The sequence below is a fragment of the Ambystoma mexicanum genome, chromosome 4p (assembly GCF_040938575.1).
Source record: "Ambystoma mexicanum isolate Mex_15411 chromosome 4p, UKY_AmexF1_1, whole genome shotgun sequence".
Taxonomy (NCBI): domain Eukaryota; kingdom Metazoa; phylum Chordata; class Amphibia; order Caudata; family Ambystomatidae; genus Ambystoma; species Ambystoma mexicanum.
In genome coordinates this window covers 1,046,573,311-1,046,596,608 of record NC_090927.1, presented here as the reverse complement: position 1 = coordinate 1,046,596,608, position 23,298 = coordinate 1,046,573,311, and the positions used below count along the sequence as shown (strand labels likewise).

The 23,298-nt window shown below is 46.8% G+C and overlaps 1 protein-coding gene across 4 annotated transcripts in view; it reads right to left on the bottom strand.

The window, feature by feature from the left end:
• FAM184A (family with sequence similarity 184 member A) overlaps positions 1–23,298 on the bottom strand; it is an 833,199-nt gene that overhangs the window by 450,986 nt on the left and 358,915 nt on the right. For all 4 annotated transcript variants that reach the window (XM_069606609.1, XM_069606608.1, XM_069606610.1 and 1 more), the window contains exon 5: positions 553–750. In XM_069606609.1, coding sequence (XP_069462710.1) covers positions 553–750 — 198 coding nt within the window. The remainder of the gene's footprint in view (positions 1–552; positions 751–23,298) is intronic.

Here is a 23,298-nt window from a genome sequence, read left to right as displayed (position 1 = left end):
CAAGTACTAGGGGGAGTAATAGATGCTGATTACCAAGGAAAAATTAAGATTATTCTGATGAACAGCGGAGACCAAGCACTGCTTATTCATTAGGGAGACAGGATAGCACAACTGACTATTATACCTGTTAAATTGGCCATTATCAGAAAGGGTGAGCCACCTAAGGTGTTAACTACTCGCGGGGACCATGTTTTTGGATTATCAGACAGCATGGTACTGGGTGCGACAGTGTGAGTGTAAAACCCATGCGGCCCGCCCGTACCAGGGGAAGTCATAGCATCTGGCAAGGATCAAGAAGTTCTGGCAATGGAGCATGGCAAAGAGAAATGGGACTATGTGCTAGCAGACAAGTGCTCTTAATAGAGTGATTATCAACACTGATATGCCTTTTCTGTATTTGCCTTGTAGAACCTGTACCTGACTGGTGTAATTGTGATACTAAGTGGACCCCATTCGGGAGAGTTAAGAGGTACCCAGAGAGGGCCATGTACTTTGAACAGGAGCGGGTAGAACATCACTCGCGAGGTGACAGCCCTACCCAATAGAACTTACATTCTGCAGCATCTTCTTCTCCTTGGACGCTGTACTCTCTGCATTTGCAAGAGCGAACTGGTGCTTCTTTGATAGTTCTTCCAGCGCCCTCGCTTGAGCTTCTTTGAACTGTTCCGCTTCCTCTTCATATTTAATCCTCATGTTCTTTATTTCTTTCTCGTAATACTCTTGCTGGCTCAGTTTTGCTTCATGTATCCTCTGCGAAACAAGCAGAAGCAGTGCATTTACAACCACATAGATTTAATCATGGCAATTTGGACAAGGTGTTAACAGACGCACAAGAGACAACGTTTAATATAAGTTTCAACGACCCCTTCTTTAAAATATGATGTAAAATACAAACTTGTTGTGAAACCTAAATGCACAGACCGGATCAGAAGCTAATGTCGGGACTCAGGGCTAGCGAGCCTTTTGGTTTTGGTTGTAGCCACTGAGCTTCTATCCAAGGCTACAACCAAACGACCCAGGGCTATAGCCCCTAAACCCCCCACCCCTCCCCACCACCTTAACAATGCCTCCGAGTGTGTGTGCGTTTATGTGTGTGTGTTTGCAGTTGACACTTCTAAACGTTTGGCAGGGTCCGGCCGAAAAGAAAAATGTCACAGGCACAAAAAAGCCTACAAATGAGATGAAGCTGTTGTTAGGGTGAATCATGACAGCAATATGTGACCCTCAAATTCACCAGCTCTTTCGAGACAATGGGTCTGGGTAAAGGTATTTTTGGCGCAGGATTAGGAATGTAATGTTGGACCCATTCAACATGAGACTGTTCTTTGCTGTACAGTATTTGATTCCCCAAAGGCTGCAGTGGAAACTGCAGTGGAACAGATCATCGAAGAACATACGACACACTAACACTTAAGGGAGATGTCTTATTGTTTAGAACGTTCTGTGGAATAACGAAGGAAGCCAAACCAATGCTGTAAAAGGTTGATGACATTGTGGGCAGTTACAACATTCTACGCATCTATTCAAAACAGAAGCTGCTCAACTGAAAAATTGGAATAACGACTTGGAAGAAAGAATATTTGAATATCCAGAGACTACTCACAATGGTGTGAAGAAGTCTTTTATTGAAGATTAGATGCTGCAACCAGAAATGTTTTTTCCAAATCAAAGTAGAAAACAAGTAGAACAGTCTGATATTATAATACATCCAGAACAATAATATTGCCTGATAACACAATCTTGAGGGCGGATGAGAGAGGAGCACTGCGAGTTCCAGTGTTTTAATCTTGACATGCGGACGTTATGTACATTACTCAAGAACTCAAGAAAACAATTAGAGTTCACACGGCATCACCCATTAATGTCCCATTAATGCTGACCATATACTCTCATATTGATTTTACAGAGTCCTTTTAGAGAGCATTGCTTTCTCATTAGATGCCAGTATGCTGAAGCAGCACACCAAATCCTCTATCAGTGGCTTTTTGTTGGACTCCCAGAATTTGGGATTTTTTAAAAACAAGTCAGAGCTCTTTATATCCAAGATTATTATGATTATTATTACGGTATTTATTGAGTGCTGAACTAACTTTGAGAAGCAACGGAGCGCTTTACAGAGACGGGCTTTTCAACATTAAACCCGGAGTCTGGGTGCTTTTTGGCTTGTGCTGGTGGTTGTGCCAGGGAGCGGTGGTGCAGGGTCCCAGCAATGCAGTGCTGTACAGCAGTGGTGAACCTTGTGGGTCAAAGCCTGTCTCGATGCTGTTGAGCAATCAAAGACAATAACTAAAGGTATTTGAAGTTGCACTGTCACCAGGATGTTCCTTAAAGGACACTAGTTACTTTTAAGCCAGCCATCTCTACCTTTTGAAAGACATATTCATTAACACTGACATTTTGCAGCTGAAACCTTTGCCTGAGCACCTTTGTCACCCAACCTAGAGTGCCCCTTTAGTTTAAATTCTGCTCTCTCCAAGGTTTCCTTTACAGGCTTTGGCCATTAGTATTTTTATTAGTTGTGCAACGTTGTTAAAAAAGGATCTTCAATTAAACTAACAAACCTTGGTTGGAAATTCGTATATTTCAGTACCCAAGTACTGTGGTTGTTCAGATTCTATGTCAAGACGGAGGCGAGCATTAAGCTTTCTCTTATCTTTAATTCACTCTCCAGCAGTTTCAACAAATACATCATATTTCGTGAAAATATTAAAACTTTTTTTTTTCTTTTTCCAATAAAAACTTCAAGTCCCATCATTCCCTGTAGTTCTAGTCTCTAATCTCTGTGCCTTAGCCCTTCCTGTTCCTGTGTTCTTCCTCTTCTTTTCCTGCTCTCCAGATAAGTAACACGTTATCGTAGAGCTCCGCGAATGTGTTTATTTAATATACATGTAGATCGTGTGTTAACATTTTTATAAGGCAGACATTGTCATAAGAGTATTTGTGAGACGTGAGTGCAGCGCGAAGCATAGCAATTTACATTTGGCTGAGGAGATTCGGCGGCCCCGTGTCGCGTTACCCGACACAGTAGGGGCCTGCCGATCTCCTCAGGTAAGCCCGCAGCGCTCCACAGCGCGATCGAGGGCTAGCGGCCCCCACCCTTGGGGAGGCGGCGCGAGCGGGAGATCTTGTCTCCCCGCTCGCGCTAGGGAGTGAGATAGCCCCCACCCTCGTGGGGGCTGAGCATGAGGACCCGGAAGCTCGCGCTCTAGGAGAGGGGAACTCCCTCCTCCTGGAAGAGGGAAGCGCACGGGAGCCAATCAGAGCGAGAGCGCTCTGCTCCTGAGAGCCCCCACCTTTGGGGAGGAGGAGCAATATACACGAAGCGGTGAAATCCGGAATTTGAAAGGGTTTTTCACCGCGTTTGGTGTTCGGAGCACTAATAAGCTCAGGAAAAGACTAATTACACGGCAAGATAGCTGGAAAGCACATTCTTTCACTGATAAATCAGAAAGCCCATATCTGAAGTACCCTGCACTGCAGGAAAAAAGGGCAAACAGGTGCAGCCTCAGAGTGGAGCAGTGGACGTGCACTTACACCTGGAAAGGTATTGAGAAGGCACCTGAACAGCACAATAATGTCTAACTGAGTGGAGTGATGAGGAGCAAGAGGCTACCTACCCAGAGGATTTAGCCTACAGCTTTAAAGAAGTGGTGGGAGACTCGCTCACAGAGGCAGTAGCGCAGGGTGTGAGACCCCTGCAAGACAGGCTACATACCATAGAATTATACCTGAGTACTCAAGGTAAATGCACCGGAGACAGCACGTCCACCAAGGGGTGTATCAAGGCCCGGAAGAGCAAGGACTCTTCTGACCCCCGGGCCAAACTGAGGGGGTGAATACTGAGGCCCCGGAGGCTGGAGACGCTTTTAGTAAGCTAAGAGAAGCGTTCATAAAGAAAACACAGGTGCCGAGCCTCGAGACCCCCTACCCAGGGGATGATAATATGGGCAATATAGAGGGAGTTTTTCCCGAAGAGGAAATCCCAGAATCCCCTACCTCCTCGCAAGAAGAGGCGGACAACGAAAGGGACGATAGCAGCCAACCTCCGCCAAGGAAGAGGTTCAGAAAGCTCAACAATTTAGAGGAGGAAGAGACCTCCAATATCTTTAATCCCGAGGATATCAGAAACCCAAGATCATCAGAATGGGTACCGTTGCCAAGATTGGCGAAATACATGACGCAGAGATTGCGAAAGCCCTTAGAAAAAGAAGTGAGGCAGAGGATGAGGGCAGAGTGCCCGAAACCAGAATTACCGGGGAAGGTAGCAGAGGCGCCGGAGCTTGATCCGAAAATGCTGTCATTTGTATCAAAGGCGAATAAAGATCCAAGAAAGGGCATTGACCGCTCTTGGAAAAGCTGTCAGGAGAAGCTTCTTGACATAGCGGGACCATTAGCGAAGATCATGGATCTAGCAGAACGTGCGAAGGACACGGGGGAAGAAGTGGACCCAGGAGTTCGGGCAAACTGGGCCCAGAGAGCAGTATGTCTGCTAGGCAATGCGAACTGCGCAATTTCTTCTGAACGCAGGAAAGGGCTCCTACTAAAAATTGATCAGAAGTTAGGAGACCTGTCATCCTATGAAGCGGGCGAAGCCGCACAAGGCCTTCTATTCGGAGAAACCTTCGGAAAAGAAATGGGGAGGTTTGTCGGAACATACACATCCCTAGAAAAGGCCCAAGCATCCATGAAAAAGATTTTCCCGACACGAATTTTTGGAGGGACCGGTCGGTCTAGAGGCCGAGCCGCCGGTCGCTACCAAACATTCAGGAGGCCTCAAGGAAACAGGAGTAATTACTGGGAAAACAGACAGCCAGACGCCTTCTTCCCTCCAAGGGGTCGCTTCCCGAGAGGAAGACGTAGCAGAGGACAAGGGAGAGGACACAATTCTCCCGCAGGTGAGAGTCTCAAATTATCCACCAGTTGGGGGGAGAACAGCAATATTCTGGGAGAACTGGAAAGCGCTTTCTGGCGATGCATGGGTGTTACAGACAACAAAAGGCATGCTTATAGATTTTATAGAGACTCCCTACCAGGGTCAGGCACCACTCCCTCAAGCGAAAACACGAAAAGAGATAGATCTTCTGCACACAGAACTGCTGCAGTTAGCGGAGAAGCAAGCGATAGAGCCTTGCGTGACACCTCCCAAATTTGTGAGAAACATGCTCTTAGTCCATCGAAAGGACAAAGTGAGACCCGTAATAAACCTAAAGGACATGAACAGATGGGTAACTTACAACCACTTCAAAATGGAAGGTACTCATCACCTCAGAGACACACTCCGACAAGACGATTGGTTAGTGAGGATAGACCTCAAAGACGCTTATTTGACAATACCAGTTTGAAAAGAGTTCCGCCCATTCCTAGCATTTTACTGGGGCGAGCAATTATGGCAGTTTGCTACCATGCCGTTTGGCATGGCATCAGCACCTTGGGCCTTCACAAAAATTATGAAACCAGTAGCGGCAGCGATCAGAGAGAAGGGGATTCGTATGATTATATACCTGGACGATATCCTACTGATGGCCAGCTGCAGGGAGACGCTCCACTATCAGGGTAGTGAATCTCCTGACGTCGCTGGGATTTTTAGTGAACCGAGAAAAATCAGAAATGAGACCAGCCAAGAGAATAGAATTTCTAGGTTTCGTGATAGACACCAGATCAGCAACACTAGAGCTTCCGAACAGAAAAATTTGAGACATAAAAAGAGAGATAAAGACATGTTTCAGCAGACCAGTTATATCACTACGCGCAATAGCTCGAGTGGTAGGCCTCCTAGCAGCCTCCATACAAGCAATATTTCCAGGGCCCCTGTACTATCGAGCCCTTCAGAGACTAAAGATAAGACACCTTCAGCAGGGTCTGCAATATCATCAGCTGGTCCACATCGACCAAGAGGCCAGAACAGAGCTGGAGTGGTGGCTAGCAAATATGGAAGCATGGAACGGAAGAGCCATTTTCGGCGATCGCCCAGACCTGATCATAGAGTCGGACGCCAGCAGAGCAGGCTGGGGAGCCCGTTGCGGAGACCTTCAGACAGGAGGGAAGTGGAGCTCGGAAGAACTCAAACTTCACATCAACTGTCTAGAATTACTAGCAGGGTCATTTGCGATCAAGGCGTTTACGAAAGGGAAAGTGAACTCCTGTATTCTTTTGAAAATGGACAACATTTCAGCAGTGAAATATATCAATCATCTAGATGGAACGAGGTCCAAACTTCTGGCAGAGATAGCCAAGGATTTCTGGCACTCCTGCCTGGCATCAGGGATTTCAGTAGTAGCGGAATACCTGCCAGGATCACAGAACGTGATAGCGGACTGGAACTCCAGGTACCTCTCGGACTCCAGCGACTGGAAGCTGGACCGAGTAGTTTTTCGACAGCTGGAAGAACGTTGGGGGCCGGTCCATACAGATCTGTTTGCGTCCAGACTGAACGCACAGACGACGTTGTTCTTCAGTTGGAGATTAGACCCAGCAGCAGCTGGAGTAGATGCATTCCTGCAGGACTGGAGGGAACGGACGCTATATGCCTTCCCGCCGTTCTTAATTTTGAGCAGAGTGCTAGCGAAAGCTTGCAGAGAGGCGGCGAATCTGATACTAATAGCGCCAATATGGAAATCACAAGTTTGGTTCCCAACTCTCATAGAAATGCTAGTAGATTATCCGAGAATGCTGCCACAAGCAGTGGACCTGCTCACGGACCCAGTTGGGTCATTTCACCCTCTGAGAGTGAAGGGGACGTTGCCATTGATGGCGTGCAGGATAGCAGGAGACGCTGGAACCTCCCAGGCATTTCGGCGCAGGCTGCAAGTCTTATCGCCGAGTCTTGGGCACCCTCAACCAGAAGGAGCTACGACGCAGCTTGGAATAAGTGGTCGTCATGGTGCAGAAGGAGAGATCTTCATCCCGTTTCTGCACCTTTAGTCGAAATACTGAACTTCCTAGCAGAACTTCTGCAGGACGGCAAGGCATATAGAACCATAGGAGTCTACAGATCTGCAATTTCAGCAGGTCACATGCCACTGGATGATATGCCGGTAGGGGAGAACATAGCAGTGATTAGACTCCTGAAAGGCATAAGATTTAGGAAGCCACCTCAACCTAAGTACAAAATACTATGGGACGTATCGGTGGTGCTGAAACTATTATCAGACTGGCCTAGCAACAGATACCTATCGTTAGAACAGCTATCAGGGAAACTAGCCACATTACTGTGTATGGTATCGTGCAGGAGAGTAGCAGACGTGAAGGCGCTGGAAATAGATAGGAAAACATATGGACCGGAGGGAGTAACTTTCTTCCTGGCGAAGAGAACTAAAACAGACTCATCTACAATCACATACCCATACATGCAGGACTACCCCAAATGGTGCGTGGCTTCATGTATTAAGGAATATGAGAGTAGGACAGCAGAAAGGAGACCAGTAGGTACAACCCAACTACTTATAGCGCGCAGAAAACCACACAAAGGCGTAGCATCAACCACAATAGCGAGATGGGTCAGAGGTATCATGACCCTATCGGGCATTGATGTATCGGCATTTGGAGCACACTCTGTCAGAGGAGCGATGGCGTCGAAAGCATTAGGGCAAGGCGCATCATTACAAGATATCATGAAGGCAGCAGATTGGACTAGTGATAAAACATTTAGGACGTTTTATTTTAGACCAATCAGCACGATGGCAACTGCAGTAGCAAGAAGCTTTGAACAAGCTTAATGCTCGCCTCCGTCTTGACATAGAATGAAGATTCCCCCTGCTAATAGCGCAGGGAGCTCTTGATTCTATTAAAGACAAGGAGGCGAGCATTAAATTCCCGACCCAGATACACAGAAAACGGGAAGAGTATTGTAATGTAAGAAATATGAATTGTGAATAATCCTGATGACCGTTTTCTCCTCGAAATAGGGTGTGTATTCCCAGCCCTAACATATCTCTATTGTTTACTTTCCAACGCTAGGAGATGACCAAAAGAACGGATGATTCTATTCGAAGAGGTTGGATGGTTCCGATCGGATTGCAAGTTCCGAGGCAAGAGATCGAACGCTGCTGAAAGCGCGAAAAAGGGAAGTTGTTGGGCCCGTTGGCAAGTTAATGTTACAGAGGTTTACAGTTAAGCAGTCAAAGAAGAGGAAGAACACAGGAACAGGAAGGGCTAAGGCACAGAGACTAGAGACTATAACTACAGGGAATGATGGGACTTGAAGTTTTTATTGAAAAAAAAAAAGTTTTAATATTTTCACGAAATATGATGCATTTGTTGAAACTGCTGGAGAGTGAATTAAAGAGAAGAGAAAGCTTAATGCTCGCCTCCTTGTCTTTAATAGAATCAAGAGCTCCCTGCGCTATTAGCAGGGGGAATCTTCATTGGTTCTGCACCAGCTCACACCCCTCCCGAAGAGCATAATGTACCCTCAGCCTGTGCTAACCTAAATGGCTGTGCCTGTTGCACCTTTATGACTGGGATAACTGCTGGCTTTAGTGGTTGAGTAGCCACCTTAGCCAGTACTCATTTGTCACAGTCACTGATGGCCAAAAGCCAAAACATGTGGTCCTGCGCTCACTTTTAAAGTGCTAAGTCTATGAGCAATCAGTATTTGTGAATCAAATTATAGATAGTGCTGATGGATGAAAATATATTCTGAAAAGAACACTGTCACATACCTAGATGTTGATCCACCCCATTTTCATGGCCAACGGCATGCTGCCCTCAACACAATCGCAGCGTAAGATTCTGCATGGCCTGTGACAAATGAGTGAGTGTAGCAAGCTGAGAGACAGTTGATGGGAGATCGAGGCATGCAGTTTCCGAAGCAGGTTGTCCTCAGCTCTTAGACAAGCGCTGCTAGCAGTCAACTGCTAGTCATTGTCTGTGCCACCTTCACCATCCATTCTTAATTGAAGAACAGCATTTGGCCAAGAGAAGGGAGCACCGATGGGCAAAGGGTAGATCTGGCTCTGGCAAGAGTCCAATGAACAATATAAGGCCCAGATGTCTTAAATTGTGACTATTGCAGCATGTATCAGATGGGGTGGTGGGGAGCAGGTGCAAGTGGATCTAGGTCACCTGGCCTAAACCCCGCCCACCTTCTTAGCCCTGCCTCTTCCTTCCTGCTCTTAACCATTAGATCAAGGGCGTCTCTCGCCCGGGCGTCCTAAGTGAAGGGCAGACGAAGAAAAGGGCAATTCCTGTTTGGACCTGTTTGGAACAGCAGGACCCAGGGCCCATCCCCCTGCTCAGACAGCAGATAAGCATGCACCAACATGTGTTACTCCCTCTGTCCCCACAGGCCACCCCCACCCCTCTGGCCCCCCTGTGATGTTCCCTTGTGCCTCCACCATTCTCGCACACAGGTGTTGCCTGTTTTGCTTGATTCTTCTACCCTGCTCCCATTCAACCCCCTTCAAGCCTACTTCTGCAGGGGTCTGTCCTGATAAATTCTGGTTTCACCATCACGGTCTTGTGGCCAATGCTGGATTTCACTTTTATGGACTTCATTCATTCACGGCGCGCCACCCTTTCTCAACTCTCATGCTGGACTTCCTTTGCATCTTGTACTCATGGTGGCCCTGAATCATGCTGTGCCCATCTTCATCTTGTATCCTGGCTTGTAACATTGTGTGTTACTACTGACTTCTGCAATTGTATTCACTCTCCCCTCTTGCTTCTCCACTCTTTTGACTGCTAACTCTCTGTTCTCTCCTCCTTTCCCTTCTCCCTTTTCCTATCTCCTCCCCTTACTTTCTTCTATGCACTTACTCTATCAGAATTGTACCTGGACCTAGTATGATAGCAACCTTGTCTGTCTCCTCCCCCCGTCCCGTTACCCTTACTGGTTTTTTCCTCCACACACCCCCTCCAGCACTATCTAAAATGTCGTCATGCCTAGTATGATAGTCGCTTGTTTTGTTCCTCCCTCACCTTTCTGCAAACCTCTCCCTCACCTCTTGTTTTTCTTCGGCTCTACCAGAAATGTCGTCAGGCCTAGTACGGTAGTCGCCTGTCTGTTTCCATTTCCTTCCCACTCTCCCCCTCCAATCCTTATCTATGTCTCAGCTCTTGCACTATCTGAAATGTCGTCAGGCCGAGTACGATAGTTAATTTCACATCCTTACTGTTCATGGCCTGTACGAATGTCATTGTATTTTCCCTTGTTCCCTCCCTTGCCTTGAAGCGCTTTGAAACACATTGTCTATAGGCGCTATATAAATAAAGTATCATATCATATCATATTATGTTATGTTTTCAGCTCCTGTAATAAAACCTCTTGTATTTGCTCTGAATTGATGAGTTTTACACATAAAGAAGCTGCCACGTTGAGAACAAGGAAACATTTCTTTTAATGCTTGCCTAGGCAAGCCTGCAGCAGTTGTGAGGCTGCACTAGGATCCTTTTTTGAACGTCTGTGCTCCATCTACTTGCCCACTGCCTACTCCTAATCGGCAAGTCTGTGTGTAAGGGAACCGCTGTTGTGAGACTGCACAGGACCCTGCTGCGAAGGGCTGCGTTCCACCTGCCTGCCCATGACCTGCTCTTAAGCTTTGGGTCAGTGAGCCTGTGGTGAAGCCCATAACTGGAGGTAAGGGCCCGGCTGTTTCAGGCTTTGCTAGGATCCTGGATGTTCCATCTGCTCACCCATGGCCTACTCTTAATCCTACTCTTAATCCATGGATAAGCCTGTTGCAATGCGCATGGTTAAGAGCAGCATAGCGGTTGTGATGCTGCCCTACGACCCTCGAATGAAGGACTGTGTTCCATTTGCCTGTCCACAGCCTACTCATAATCCTCGGATCAGCAAGCCTGAGGCAAAGCCCTAACATGAGGGTGTGGCTGTTTCGAAGCTGCATTAGGACCCTGGAGTGAAGGGCCATTTTCCATCTGCCCACCCACAGCCTACTCCTAATCCCCAGATCAGCAAGAGGGTAAGGGAATGGTTGTTGTGAGGCTGCACGCGGACCCTGGAGGGAAGGGCTGTGTTATTTGGAGACAGTGCGGGGCAGAAAGCCTATGGAAGACCCAAGAGTGCTGAGGTGAGCTGTATGGGCCCAACGGAAACATCTTTGTTGATACCCTTCGCTATGCTTTTAATCACGTACATTTGGATCCAGTACTATTTGTTAATGTTTGGATGAGCATCCCAGTGTCTATTTAGTATGGGTGACCAGGGGCCAAACCAGCTTGGAGAAGTGCCTCTGAAAATATATTTAGCACTTTAGGTCCATCGACTTGTAAGGATCCTGTGCTTCCATTCAGAGCATCAAACGATCCTGTGCCTCTGCATTACACTAGCTGTTTTCCCCCTAAACTATCGCTGAAAGACTTTGCAGTTATGAAGATCCTTTGCAGCGAGTATTGATATTTTTGCCCCGACAATCACCATTTCTTCCATATTTAAACTGGAAGGACATAGCGGCCATTCACCAGGAATTAACACTGACTTGTGTATCTCAGCTGCGATTGAGGTACTTTTAGTAATTCGGTGGTATGTTTTGCTTTGAATGAGTGAACACAATCCTTTTAGGATTTTAATGTTGATCATTTTTGTCCTGTATTATTTTTCACTTTGGTTATTTTAGCCATGATGAAGCAGAAGGTGTACACTCGTCCTTCACAATCTCAGATCATGAAGAAATTGACTATGATTTCAGCTCACGTCATGGAGGACAATGTTCTTATTAATGAAATTGGGGACAATGCTAATATTACTATCTGTCTTATTTTGTCCCCTCAGCACTAATCAAACAGAGCGGTCCCTTTAAAAGTATGTTTGCTCCTTTATCTTCCAAATATTCCAAAGGTTTTGTGGATTTTTGTCTAGTATTCCAGTTTGAACTTGGATTAAACAAGCTCTCAAGTACCGAGGTAACATTTCTGGACAATACAATAATGGGAATATCTGAGATTACATTATATCATCAACCACAGTTGTGGAATAAACCCATATCTTTGTTGGCCAATATAAGCAGCGAATTAGTGAACGCATGTGGGAACAATAAGGAGGGTGAGGTGAATGTGAGAACATCCCCTGAGTTATCAGGACAAATTAGTTGCCAAGATCTCCAAAATAAGTAACTAATTTACTAGTTGTGCTTCTTATTTTAAGTAGTCTTTATAGTGAACTGAATTCTGAACTGTAGGGACTTTGAATGGAGCTTTAAGGTAGATATAAACTCCTTCTAATCCCTAGCGAAGCTGTAACGGAAACTGCGAAATCCTCCCGCAAGCATAAACCTTCAAATGTCTCTATTTTGGCTTCTTGCTTTTGTATAACTATTCTGAGCACCGAGAAGGATACAGCTCAAAATGATCAATTGGTGCAGTCCCAATAATCTAGCAGTTAATTATCTGTTATTGTTAATCATGTCATTCATAAATATACGCCAGTACATGTACTCTCACCAAAGTAATGACCTAATATAAGCTGTTACAGCAGCTGCACATAGATTGGCCCCAGTAGCAATGCTTTTCGGAGTCAGGTTGATTTTTTGATTCCTTAAAATAATAATTTTAAACCCTAAGAACATGTAGAGGGCATTGCTATATTGATGCATGGGGACCCCAGACTATTGGAGGGCATTCTACTCAGCTTCATCCGAGGACCCGCCAGTGGTGTGCCCCCTCCCCACGTGGCTGCAGGAGCAGCGTTTTACATCACCCCAGCAAAGTAAGCCATCCAGGCTTGTGTGGTGGGGCAGCATCTTAATATTGATTGGAGCGGCGAGCGCTCTTTCAAAAACATAGTTTTTTGAAATAATACCTACCTGATCAACAAAAAAAGATTTGTTATCTCTGCTGCACTGCAGAAGTGTACATTTGCTGCGTGCACCTCGTGCCTAAACCCAGTGGGCTATTGTTTGAATGTTTAGCATGCCACTCTCCATCATGGCCACCGCTGCAGGATGCATAGGAGTGACTTTCCTGCCACGGCTTAGATTGGCCCAGCTTACATCTTCAGGGCCTATCCGAAGAGCCGGCAGACGAAAGTTGGCCCCTCTCCAAGGCCCTCCTCTAAGGTCCCTGTCTGGTCCTGTCCGGCGCTGGCGGGAGCAACTCTCCCTGCAGCTACTCTGCATCACTCAAATGTTTTCATACTGATCTGGTGATCCAAACGCTCTGACCATGAACATAATCTTGATATCAATTGCTCTGGTAAGCAATTATAGATATCTCTGGTCCACCCACCTTCCTTGCACACTATATCTGCTCAAATTACTGCCTGCTCCTTTTCCTAAATGCCTAATCTGTAATCTCTAACTCTCTTCACCAACAGTATTATGAATCGTTGTCACGCACCCCACTCACTCTCCCCCCAGTTCTTCTAGGGCTCCCATTTCCCGCCCCTGTACCTCCAGTTCCCCCGTCCTCTGGCCCGGTTCCGGGACTCGCATGTGCTTTCCTCAAATCCTCAGGTGCCACAGCGCAAAGTTTGGCATGCTGCTTGCTCACGGAGACGCCCGCTCCATTGGCGTCTTCCCTGGTGCTTGCGAGACCGGCTTCTTCCGCGTCACATGACCACCGCCTCCCGCTCGCGTGTTTCTAACTTACGCTCACGTGACGCGGTCAAGGCTCATGTGATCGGGAGGAAATAGCAGCGCTAGTATTTAAACGGCTGCATCGTAGGGCTTCGGTGCTTCACAGCTGTCCTCTTGGACTTCTGTACGGCGCTATTCTTGTCTTTTGTCACTTCTGGATTTTGGACTCGGATTTCACCACGGACTGCTATCGGATTACCCCTGGCTCTGGTTTCTACTTCTTGGATTCATTGCTACGACCACGTACTGCCTCTCGGATTCCTATCCACTACGTTCCGCCTTCATTGTGCGGATTCTGGTACCCGGTGGGCCCGGCTCTCGCAACACTGCTGGGATCGCTACACTGCTAAAGGAACATCCTTGTTGGGTCTCGGAACCTCCCCTATAGGTACAACTGATTCTCCACAGACACCTCCTGGGAAGACCGTTCCACTTATTTGTTGATTGGTTGTTGATGCTGTTTTGGCTTAATACTTAACCGGTGTTTCCCTTACAATGGTTCAGGGTTCCACGAGTTCCGCAGTTCCGGAAGAACATCTCCCACCTGTGGCCTCAAAGGTTGTACAGAGAGTGGCTTAGATTCTCTCTGTGTGGCACTTGTGGACAGAGGACTCTTCGACTACACGACAGTCAAGATACAACAATCGTGATGTGCATCATACTGACTGCTACTCCTCTCTTAATGCCCTGCTTCAAAGTAAAAATGAAGAAAAAAGAAAACACATGACTTATAACTCTTTCTATTCTCTGGTGTGCTTCCAAGTATGTATCCACCACCAGTTTGTACTGCTTTTTGCTAAAATCGAATTTAGGTGTGCTACCCATTTGTTAATGATCTATATATCTGGGCATTTCCAGAATGCTCATTGTTCTATGTCTGCTCGGCCGCCTGGTGTGATTCTACTGTTGCATAGTGCTTGACCCGCTCCCCTGCTATCCTCAGCCCCCCCCATTGCTTGTCTCTGCCCCCCATGGTGCTCTCCATCTCCCCTATCTTTTTTAACTGCTTCGCCATCTCCAATCCTCCCTCTCTCACAAGGTCTGGAAGGAAGAAACTAAAAAAGGCACTCCTGAGTTTCAACCCTGGTCTGCCCATCGCAGGCACCTACATCAAGGTTTCCTCAAGACAGACTATCACTGACATTTTCTTTGCTTTTCCTTCTTCTAACCTATGGACCCCCCGTATGGTCTCTGTCCTCTCACCTTTCTCCTCCTCACCCATTGATGGCGGCACCAGTTCGGAAGTGCTCTTGGCTCACTTTGCATCCTCCAAATGCACCATTAATGTCTATCATAACCAGAGCCATCTTAAGCATTTTTGGGGCACTGGGCACAGACATCTTTGTGGCCCCCCTCCACCAAACCAAAGGAATTAAGTGATCAAGAATATCCGATACCCGCCCCCCACCCCCGCCGCAATCACAACCCATAGGTTGATATGCTGCCTCAAAGCATTAAAAATAAGCATGGTTACTCCCTTTAAGCCCCCCTTACCCTCTTCATTCTTGCTCTAATCAGAATGATAAACAAGTACCATTTGAAGGCCAACATTATCAATCTACGAAGAGGTTACTTCTGTTCTAGCATAGATACAGGAGACTTGTTATCAGTAGCATCCAGGAAGGAATGCAGCCTGTAGTATTAATGCAGGACTGTATGTAAAAGGTACATGTAACCCTGGATAGACGGAGAACTCACATTTGTTGCCTCACGGAATGCAAACATGCTCAAGCATGGGATTAACAATTGGAAGGAAGGAGAAAGCTACAATGCCATAGCATGGAGAGTGGATGCAGATTAGAACCTACCAGGAATGTGTCTGTAACCCGACAGACTGAGATTTGAAGTGGGACATGGTTTTTAAATAGTGTTGCCTTTAGAGATCAAAAGGAGCAAGTCACTGTGATGTGCAATATATCAATGCTCACTCTTATAGTGGGAGCAACCCGTTAGCCAGTGAAACCAGGAGTGAGGCTGTTTTGAAGATCATACCCTGAGAAGGAAATCACTCTGAAGGGCTGACAATTTTGAAAGGTTTAGGGACTGGCAATTTCGAGAGGCTAGGCAATACAAGATTAAATTGCATTACAAACAATGGTTAAGGGGTGAATCTGGGATTGCTGCCAACTCTGCCATTTCTGCATTTCAACACTTTCATTACCAGTTCTTACTATGAACTAGAAGAATCTAATTGTATAAACTGACTTGGAAAGTACACAATCACATTACCAAACATGACAATTTTTTAAAACAAAATTTTATAGAAGGGTGTAACACAGAATAATTCTAGCTTCATTCTGCACATCATCAAGAGAAGTATGTAAGTATCAGCATACCAATCAGTGTGATTTAACAGATTTAATCTGGGTTTGTCTTTTGTATTTTAAAACTTTGCATTGGTATTGATATTTTATTTGTAAGGCACTCGTGCACAAGTGTTTCTGAGGGCTACGAAGCAAGGGAGGGGAACAAGGGAGAACAAAACAACATTCTTACTAGGCCCAGTGACATTGAGAACGCACATGTGCAAGGGAGAGGGAAAGGGGAAAGTGTATGGGAGGCGGGGAGAAGTGGAAAGTGCTGAGCAACGGTATAAACATAATTAAATGAATAAATAAATAATAAAAGCAACAAACGGTGCTAGTGCAGCCAGCAAGTGGCAAGTGCTGGGTTTAAGGCAACAGACAGGGTGTGTCTGATAAGTGCAGAAAAAGAAAGGGGGGGGGGGGCTGGTGGGTTACAGATTCCGACCCCAGTGCAAGGGATTGCTATGAGGCAGTGTGGGCGGGTGGCAGGGTGAGCAGGTACCTGGGCCGAAAGTCAGAGGGTAACCAGGTGCACAATGCTGAGACAGGACAGATCAGCAGGGGAGAGGAGGAGTGAAGGCAGAAGCAAAGAGGAAGGTCTTGAGGTGCTTCCAGAACCGGAGTGTCGCACTCAACACCTGATCCTACCTGTTTATCCTGCACTGATTTCTTCTTTGTGGGTTTCTCTGATTTCCTGGATGTCCTGGACTTGAACAGGTACGGCCGGTGATCATCTATATCCAGCGTGAAACGTGATAGGAGACAGAGGAAGAGTTCAGAATTCCGGGAAGCAAGGGTTGACAACGTCCAGGAATAAGCGCGGAACCAGGAAGGGAGTTGCTGCTCACAGGCTAAACAAGCGGGCGTGGGCACGGAGCAAGGTATGGAACCAGGAAGGAAGAGCGGGCGGTCAGGAAGACGAGTAACCACTCCAAGGTCCAGGAATGAAGGGGGAAAAGGGTAGAGGTAAGGGAACAGCGATACGAGGAAGAACGCTAGACACTCTAGCTGCGAACTCGTACAGGAGCGTTGAGACGCAGAGCGCTGCGGTGGGGCGTGCCCTTTTTGTAAGAATCCATTGTTCCGGCGTAAACGCTGGAGCGCAGCATGATTGATGCGGTGGCCATGTTGAGAGGAACACTGCCCCAGTGGTACGATGCATCATGGACCAGGAAGTCCAGAAGGGGCGCACTTGGTGGTTCATGACAGCATGCCCCCTTCTGAACCCCAATCCACCGGGCTTGCCTGGATAAGTCAGATGGAATTTCCACACTAGGCAAGGGGCATTCATGTTGGAGACAGGTTTCCATGTTCGTTAGCTGGGAGGATATCCTTTCCATTCCACTAGGTACTGAAGTCGACCTCTTCTATATCCAGAGTCGCAGATCCTGGAGACCTCAAATTCAATCCGATCGTTGATTAGCACAGGATTGGGTCGGTGAGCTGACTTAGTCGATGAATGATAAGGTTTGAGCAGGAAAGTGTGAAAGACAGGATGAATCCTTTTCCAGGAGTCTGGTAACTGGAGTCGATAAGCCACTTGATTGATGACCTCTTTGATAGGAAATGGCCCATAGAATTTGGGGGCCAATTTATTAGGATGTAGATGTCTAGGTAGTAGTTTTGATGACAACCAGACCTTGTCACTGATTCCATAGACAGGGGCAGGTCTCCGTCTTGCATCAGGATCGTTGGTAGGACTGATGGATGGAAACCTTGACTACAGAAGCAGGGGCTTGTCTTAATGGCTGAGTGATCAGAATTGTTATAGGCAAATTCTGCCACTGGAATTAAGATTGACCAGTCATCCTGGACTTTGGCGGAAAAACAGCGCAAATATTGTTCTAAGGTATTTACTCGCTCTGTAATCCCATTGGTCTGAGGGTGGTATCCTGAAGACAAGGCATGTTGGATGCCCAACATGTGGCATAGGTGTTTCCAGAACTGTGAGATGTATTGAGGACCACGGTCTGAAATGATCTTAGAGGGTAGGCCATGTAATCTGAAGATGTGTTTCAGAAATATCCCTGCCATTTCCTGGGCTGAGGGTAACTTGTGCAATGGGGTAAAATGAGCAATGTGGGTGAACAGGTCGATGCTAACCATTATGGTGGTAAATCCCTTGGAAGGGGGCAGCTCAATGATAAAATCGGTGGCTATTATTTCCCAAGGACGATCTGGCAACGTAGGTGTATGGAGAAGGCCAGTAGGTTTCCTATTATCTGACTTATTCTGACTGCAGATTGGGCAGGCCTGGATATACCCCTTTACATCCTCTTTCATGTTAGGCCACCAGAATTGTCACTGAATATGGTGAAGGGTGGAAGTAATGCCTCGATGCCAGGAATGGAAGGTGTTATGACAAAGGTGGATGATCTTGGTCCTCAAGTTGTTCGTGGGTACTGCCAACTTGTTATCTTTAAAGAGGTAACCATCCTTTGTGACTAGAGACCATTGATTCTTTCCAACGTAATCCTTCCACAATTCAGAGTATGGGATTTCAGCTCGGAACTTTTCCAGCAAGGAGTCGGCTTGGGCCACAAACACTGTCAGGAAACATCCTTGGAAGGTCACGGGCTCCCATTGGCTCGTAATCCGGGCGCCTAGATAAGGCATCAGCAATTACTTTGTGAATTCCTGGAACGTAATGAATGCAAAACTGATACTGTGCAAAGAAATACGCCCAACGAGCTTGGCGACTGTTCCTGCATTCCAGGGATTGTAGAATCTGTAGATTTCTATGATCGGTTCTCACCTGGATAAGATATTTGGCACCCAGAAGTAAATTGCGCCAATCAGTAAAGGCTTGCCGAATGGCGAGCAACTCTTTCTCCAGCACTGAATAGTGGGTTTCACTGGGAGTTAATGTTCGAGATAGGTAAGCGATGGGGTGTTCCAAGTTGTCCTCGAATTCCTGTTTTAGGACGGCCCCAATTGCATGATCTGAGGCATCAGATTGTACCCGGAAGGGTCTGTCGATATCCGGTTGGGCCAGGTTGGGACCCTGAGTAAATCTCTGTTTTAACTCCCGGAAGGCCGTTTTTTGAGCTTCAGACCAAAGGAAGGGAGTGTCTTTCTTCAACAATGCAACTATTGGCTGTACAACATTAGAGAATGTGGCAATGAATTTCCGATAAAAGTTGGCGAGTCCCAGGAAGGATTGAATATGTTTTACTGTGGTAGGGCTGGCCATGATAGGATAGACAAACTTGGAGGGGTCCATTTCGATTCCTTTTGCACTCAGAACAAACCCGAGGTAATGGACTGTTTGGGTGTGGAATGTGCATTTTTCAGGTTTGACCAGGAGTTTGTTTTCACGCAAGCGTTGTAATACCGTTGTCACATGTTTCTGATGTAGCTGAGGATCCTTGGAATAAATCAAGATGTCATCCAAATACACTATGATACAGAGGAACAACATATCTGAAAAGACTCTATCCATGAATCGTTGAAAGACCGCAGGGGAGTTTGCAAGACCAAATGGCATTACCAGGTATTCAAAATGTCCAAAGGGAGTTCGGAATGCAGTTTTCCATTTGTCGCCTTCCTTTATCCGGATGAGATGGTACGCGCTTCTAAGGTCAAGTATGGTAAAGATTACGGCTCCCCTGACTGCTTCCAATATGTCGGAAATGAGCAGTAGCGGATAGCGATCCTTGAGGGTGCATTGGTTGAGTCCCCGATAGTCCAGGCAGTGTCGAAGTTCCTTGGTGTCTTTCTTGGGCACAAACAATAAAGAGGCACCGGCTGGAGATTTCGAAGGTGGAATGGTTCCTTTGGCAAAATTGGTATCCAGATACTCCCGCAATGCTCTTTTTTCCGGCTCGGAAAGGATAAACATTCTTCCAAATGGTATCACTGCAGAGTCTTCTGTGTCAATAGCGCAATCTTCCGGTCGATGTGGTGGTAATGATTGAACTATAGCTGTGGAGAACACGTCAGAGTAGTGATGATAAATTTCCGGAACCTGGAAAATATTGGAGACACAGATAGACGGTTGTTGGGGGCCCTGGGGTTCCATAGCCACGCTCTGTACCATGTTTTGGGGTAAACAATGGGACAGGCAGTATTCAGATTCTAGAAACAAGGAACCTGCCGCCCAATTGATATATGGGTTGCGTTTTTGTAGCCAGGGCATTCCCAGAACCAAGGGGTAATGTGCTGCCTTGATGATGTCAAAACAAACCATCTTCTGATGATTGTTGATCGAGAATAACAGTTCCATGGTTTGCTGGGTTATGGGTCCCGACGATAGTGGTTTTCCATCAATTCCTTCGACAGCCTGAATTGTCCCCTTAGCTTCCCCGGGAATGCTGTGTTTCAAGGCCCATTCATGGTCCAAGAAGATTCCCATTGCGCCACAGTCTACTAGGGCCATAACGGAATGGGTCTCCTTATTGGCGGTAGATAAGGATGTTTGCAGGACCACCAAGGTGTTCAATCGAGGGTAATGCAAGGAAGAAGCAGAGGCAGAGCAGACACCATTCTCCCGAAGATGGGCTCCACTCAAGATCGGGAGCTAGCGTTTCCCAAACACTGGGGTGGAGCAATAGGGCAATTCCATACAAGGTGGTTATACGAGGCACAATACATACAGAGCCCCGTATTGATCCTATGCATCCTTTCTTGGGCGGTTATTGGACCCCGTATGGATCCCAGTTGCATTGGCTCAGGATCAGGAGAGTGTGATGTGGTCGCTTCCTTAGGACTAGGATATTCCATGGGAATCTTGGGAGAAACCATTTTGGTCTTTTTCTTTTCTGCTCTTCTTTCCTGGATTCGTAAGTCTATTTGGAGAGACAAGTCAATCAGGGCCTGGAAGGAACTTGGACGGGCCACTCTAGCAAGTTCGTCCTTGATTTCGTCGTTTAATCCCCTGCGGAACAGGGTAAAGCTTGCTTCCTGGGACCAATCTGCCTCCTTAGCCAACTGCTTAAAGCGGGTTACATAAGAAAGCATGTCTTGACTCCCTTGTTGGAATTCTAGGAGTCTTTCCTGAGCACTGTATACCTGTATACGATCGAACATAGTTTTGAAGGCTTCCACAAACCTGTCATAATTATCCAGGAGTGGATCCGCAGAATTGACTTAAGGAGTTGCCCAGGCTAGGGCATTGCCTGAGAGATGAGCAATTATAAACCCCACTTTAGCTCGGGGTGTAGACAAATAGTAGGGTTTAAATGTGAAATGCACCAAACAAGAATCAAGGAAGGACCGCAGTGTTTTGCTGCAACCATCATACTTGTCCACTATGCCCCCGCCTAAAGCACTTTCCTGTAGTGCAGAATCCCGGGAAAGCACAAGTTGTTTTAAGGCTGGATTTTCAGCTTTAAGGTTCTGGACCTCTGTTGTTAATTCCTGCATTCTTCTCATTAGGTCCTGGACGGCTGCCTCCATATTGAACACTGTATCAAGTCTTGGGCGTCTCAAACTGTCACACTCAACACCCGATCCTACCTGTTTGTCCTGCACCGATTTCTTCTTTGTGGGTTTCTCTGATTTCCGGGATGTCCTGGACTTGGTGATCCTCTATATCAAGCGTGAAACTTGATAGGAGACAGACGAAGAGTTCAGAATTCCGGGAAGCAAGGGTTGACAACATCCAGGAATAAGCGCGGAACCAGGAAGGGAGTTGCTGCTCACAGGCTAAACAAGCGGGTGTGGGCAGGGAGCAAGGTAGGGAACCAGGAAGGAAGAGCGGGCGGTCATGAAGATGAGTAACCACTTCAAGGTCCAGGAATGAAGGGGGAAAAAGGGTAGAAGTAAGGGAACAGCAATACAAGGAAGAAACGCTAGACACTCTAGCTGCGAACTCGTACAGGAGCGTTGAGACGTGCCCTTTTGTAAGAATCCATTGTTCCGGCGTAAACGCTGAAGCACAGCATGATTGATGCGGCGGCCATGTTGAGAGGAACACTGCCCCAGTGGTACGATGCATCATGGACCAGGAAGTCCGGAAGGAGCGCACGTGGCGGTTCATGACACGGAGATGTTTCTTCTCAAATTTCAGAGTGGTACGGGGGCTGTTCTAGAGGGAGGCCCAAGCCAGAGACAGATCTACCCCCAGCTTGTTTCTTTGAAAAACGACTGACCCTGAGGGAGTTAGAGGTGGAGGAGCGAAGAGCACGGGAGGGAAGGTATTTACGGAGGGACAGGTGAAGGTATTTTGGACCCAGGCACCAGAAAGCATTGTGGACAATGCAAAGAGTCTTGAATTTAATCCTTGCAGCCACTGAGAGCCGGTGGGGAGATTTCAGGGCTGGAGAGATATGATCCCAGGGCTTGAGGCCAAAGACAAGTCTCGCAGTCCTGTTCTGGATAAGTTGCAAAGGGCGGAGAGTAGAGGCATGTAGATTTAAAAAGAGGCTGTTGCAATAATCCAACCAAGAGAGAACCAGGGCTCGAGAGACAGTGAGCTTCTGGGGGAAGGAGAGGAAAGGCAGAATACCTCTGAGGAGGTGCAGTAGGAAGTTTGAATTTTTAAAGACATCAGAGATGTGGGAATAGAAGGAAAGCGTGGAGTCAAAGATGACCCTGGGGTTCTTAGGTCGGGGTAGGAGGAGGGCCAAGGGAGGCCATCCAGAGAGTGACAGGAAAGGAGGATAAAGGTGTGCCAATGAGGAAGATCTCCGCCTTGCTGGTGTTCAGGCAGAGATCATTGGCGGTCCACCAATCCTGAATGGCAGATAGGCAATCAGAGATGAGAGAAGGAGAAGAGGTGGGCGACGGAAGCCTGAAAATGAGTGGAGTGTCATCAGCATAACACTGAATATTGGAGCAGAAAATGGCAATGCAGTGGGCAAGAGTTCCAGGTATTGGTTGAAAAGCCAGGGTGAGAGCTTAGACCCCTGGGGAACACCGCAGGTAGAAAGGGAGATAGATGAAAGGAAGGACCCAAGCCATCCAAAAGACTGGCTTGTGAAATTGTCATTTATAAACGTGCAGAAAAACCTTTGGCTTTTGCCAAAATGCAAAGCATTTTTTTAATGTCAAATGAGCAGACTTTAAAATATGCTTGCCCTAGTCCTGCACCATCTGGTCCGCTCCCATCTGTCTAGCACCCCTTCCACTCAAATGGCCTCCATAAGAAGAAAGATCAAGTAATGGGCTAAACAATGCCACCAGCATGCAAGAAGGCTAACTTCACAGAAGACAGTACAGTAATGTACAATATATTAGATGATTTGACCAGGATCACTGTATTTTCTGCTGGCAAAGCCAGGATCGAAGCGCTTTGGTTCCAAATTTGGATATTTATTCATCTCTTAGACTAACAGTTTATGCTCATCGTTGGAGGTGATTACCTAGGTTTTACAACACCCCATCTGAACATACCAATTTCTAGACCTTCACCATAACGATGACATGTACAAATGCAGGCAGGTTTATAACTTCAGACTTAGGAAAGGCTTGCCAGCCTTACAGGAATGTGTTATTGTAATCTTGCATAGGAATAAATATTT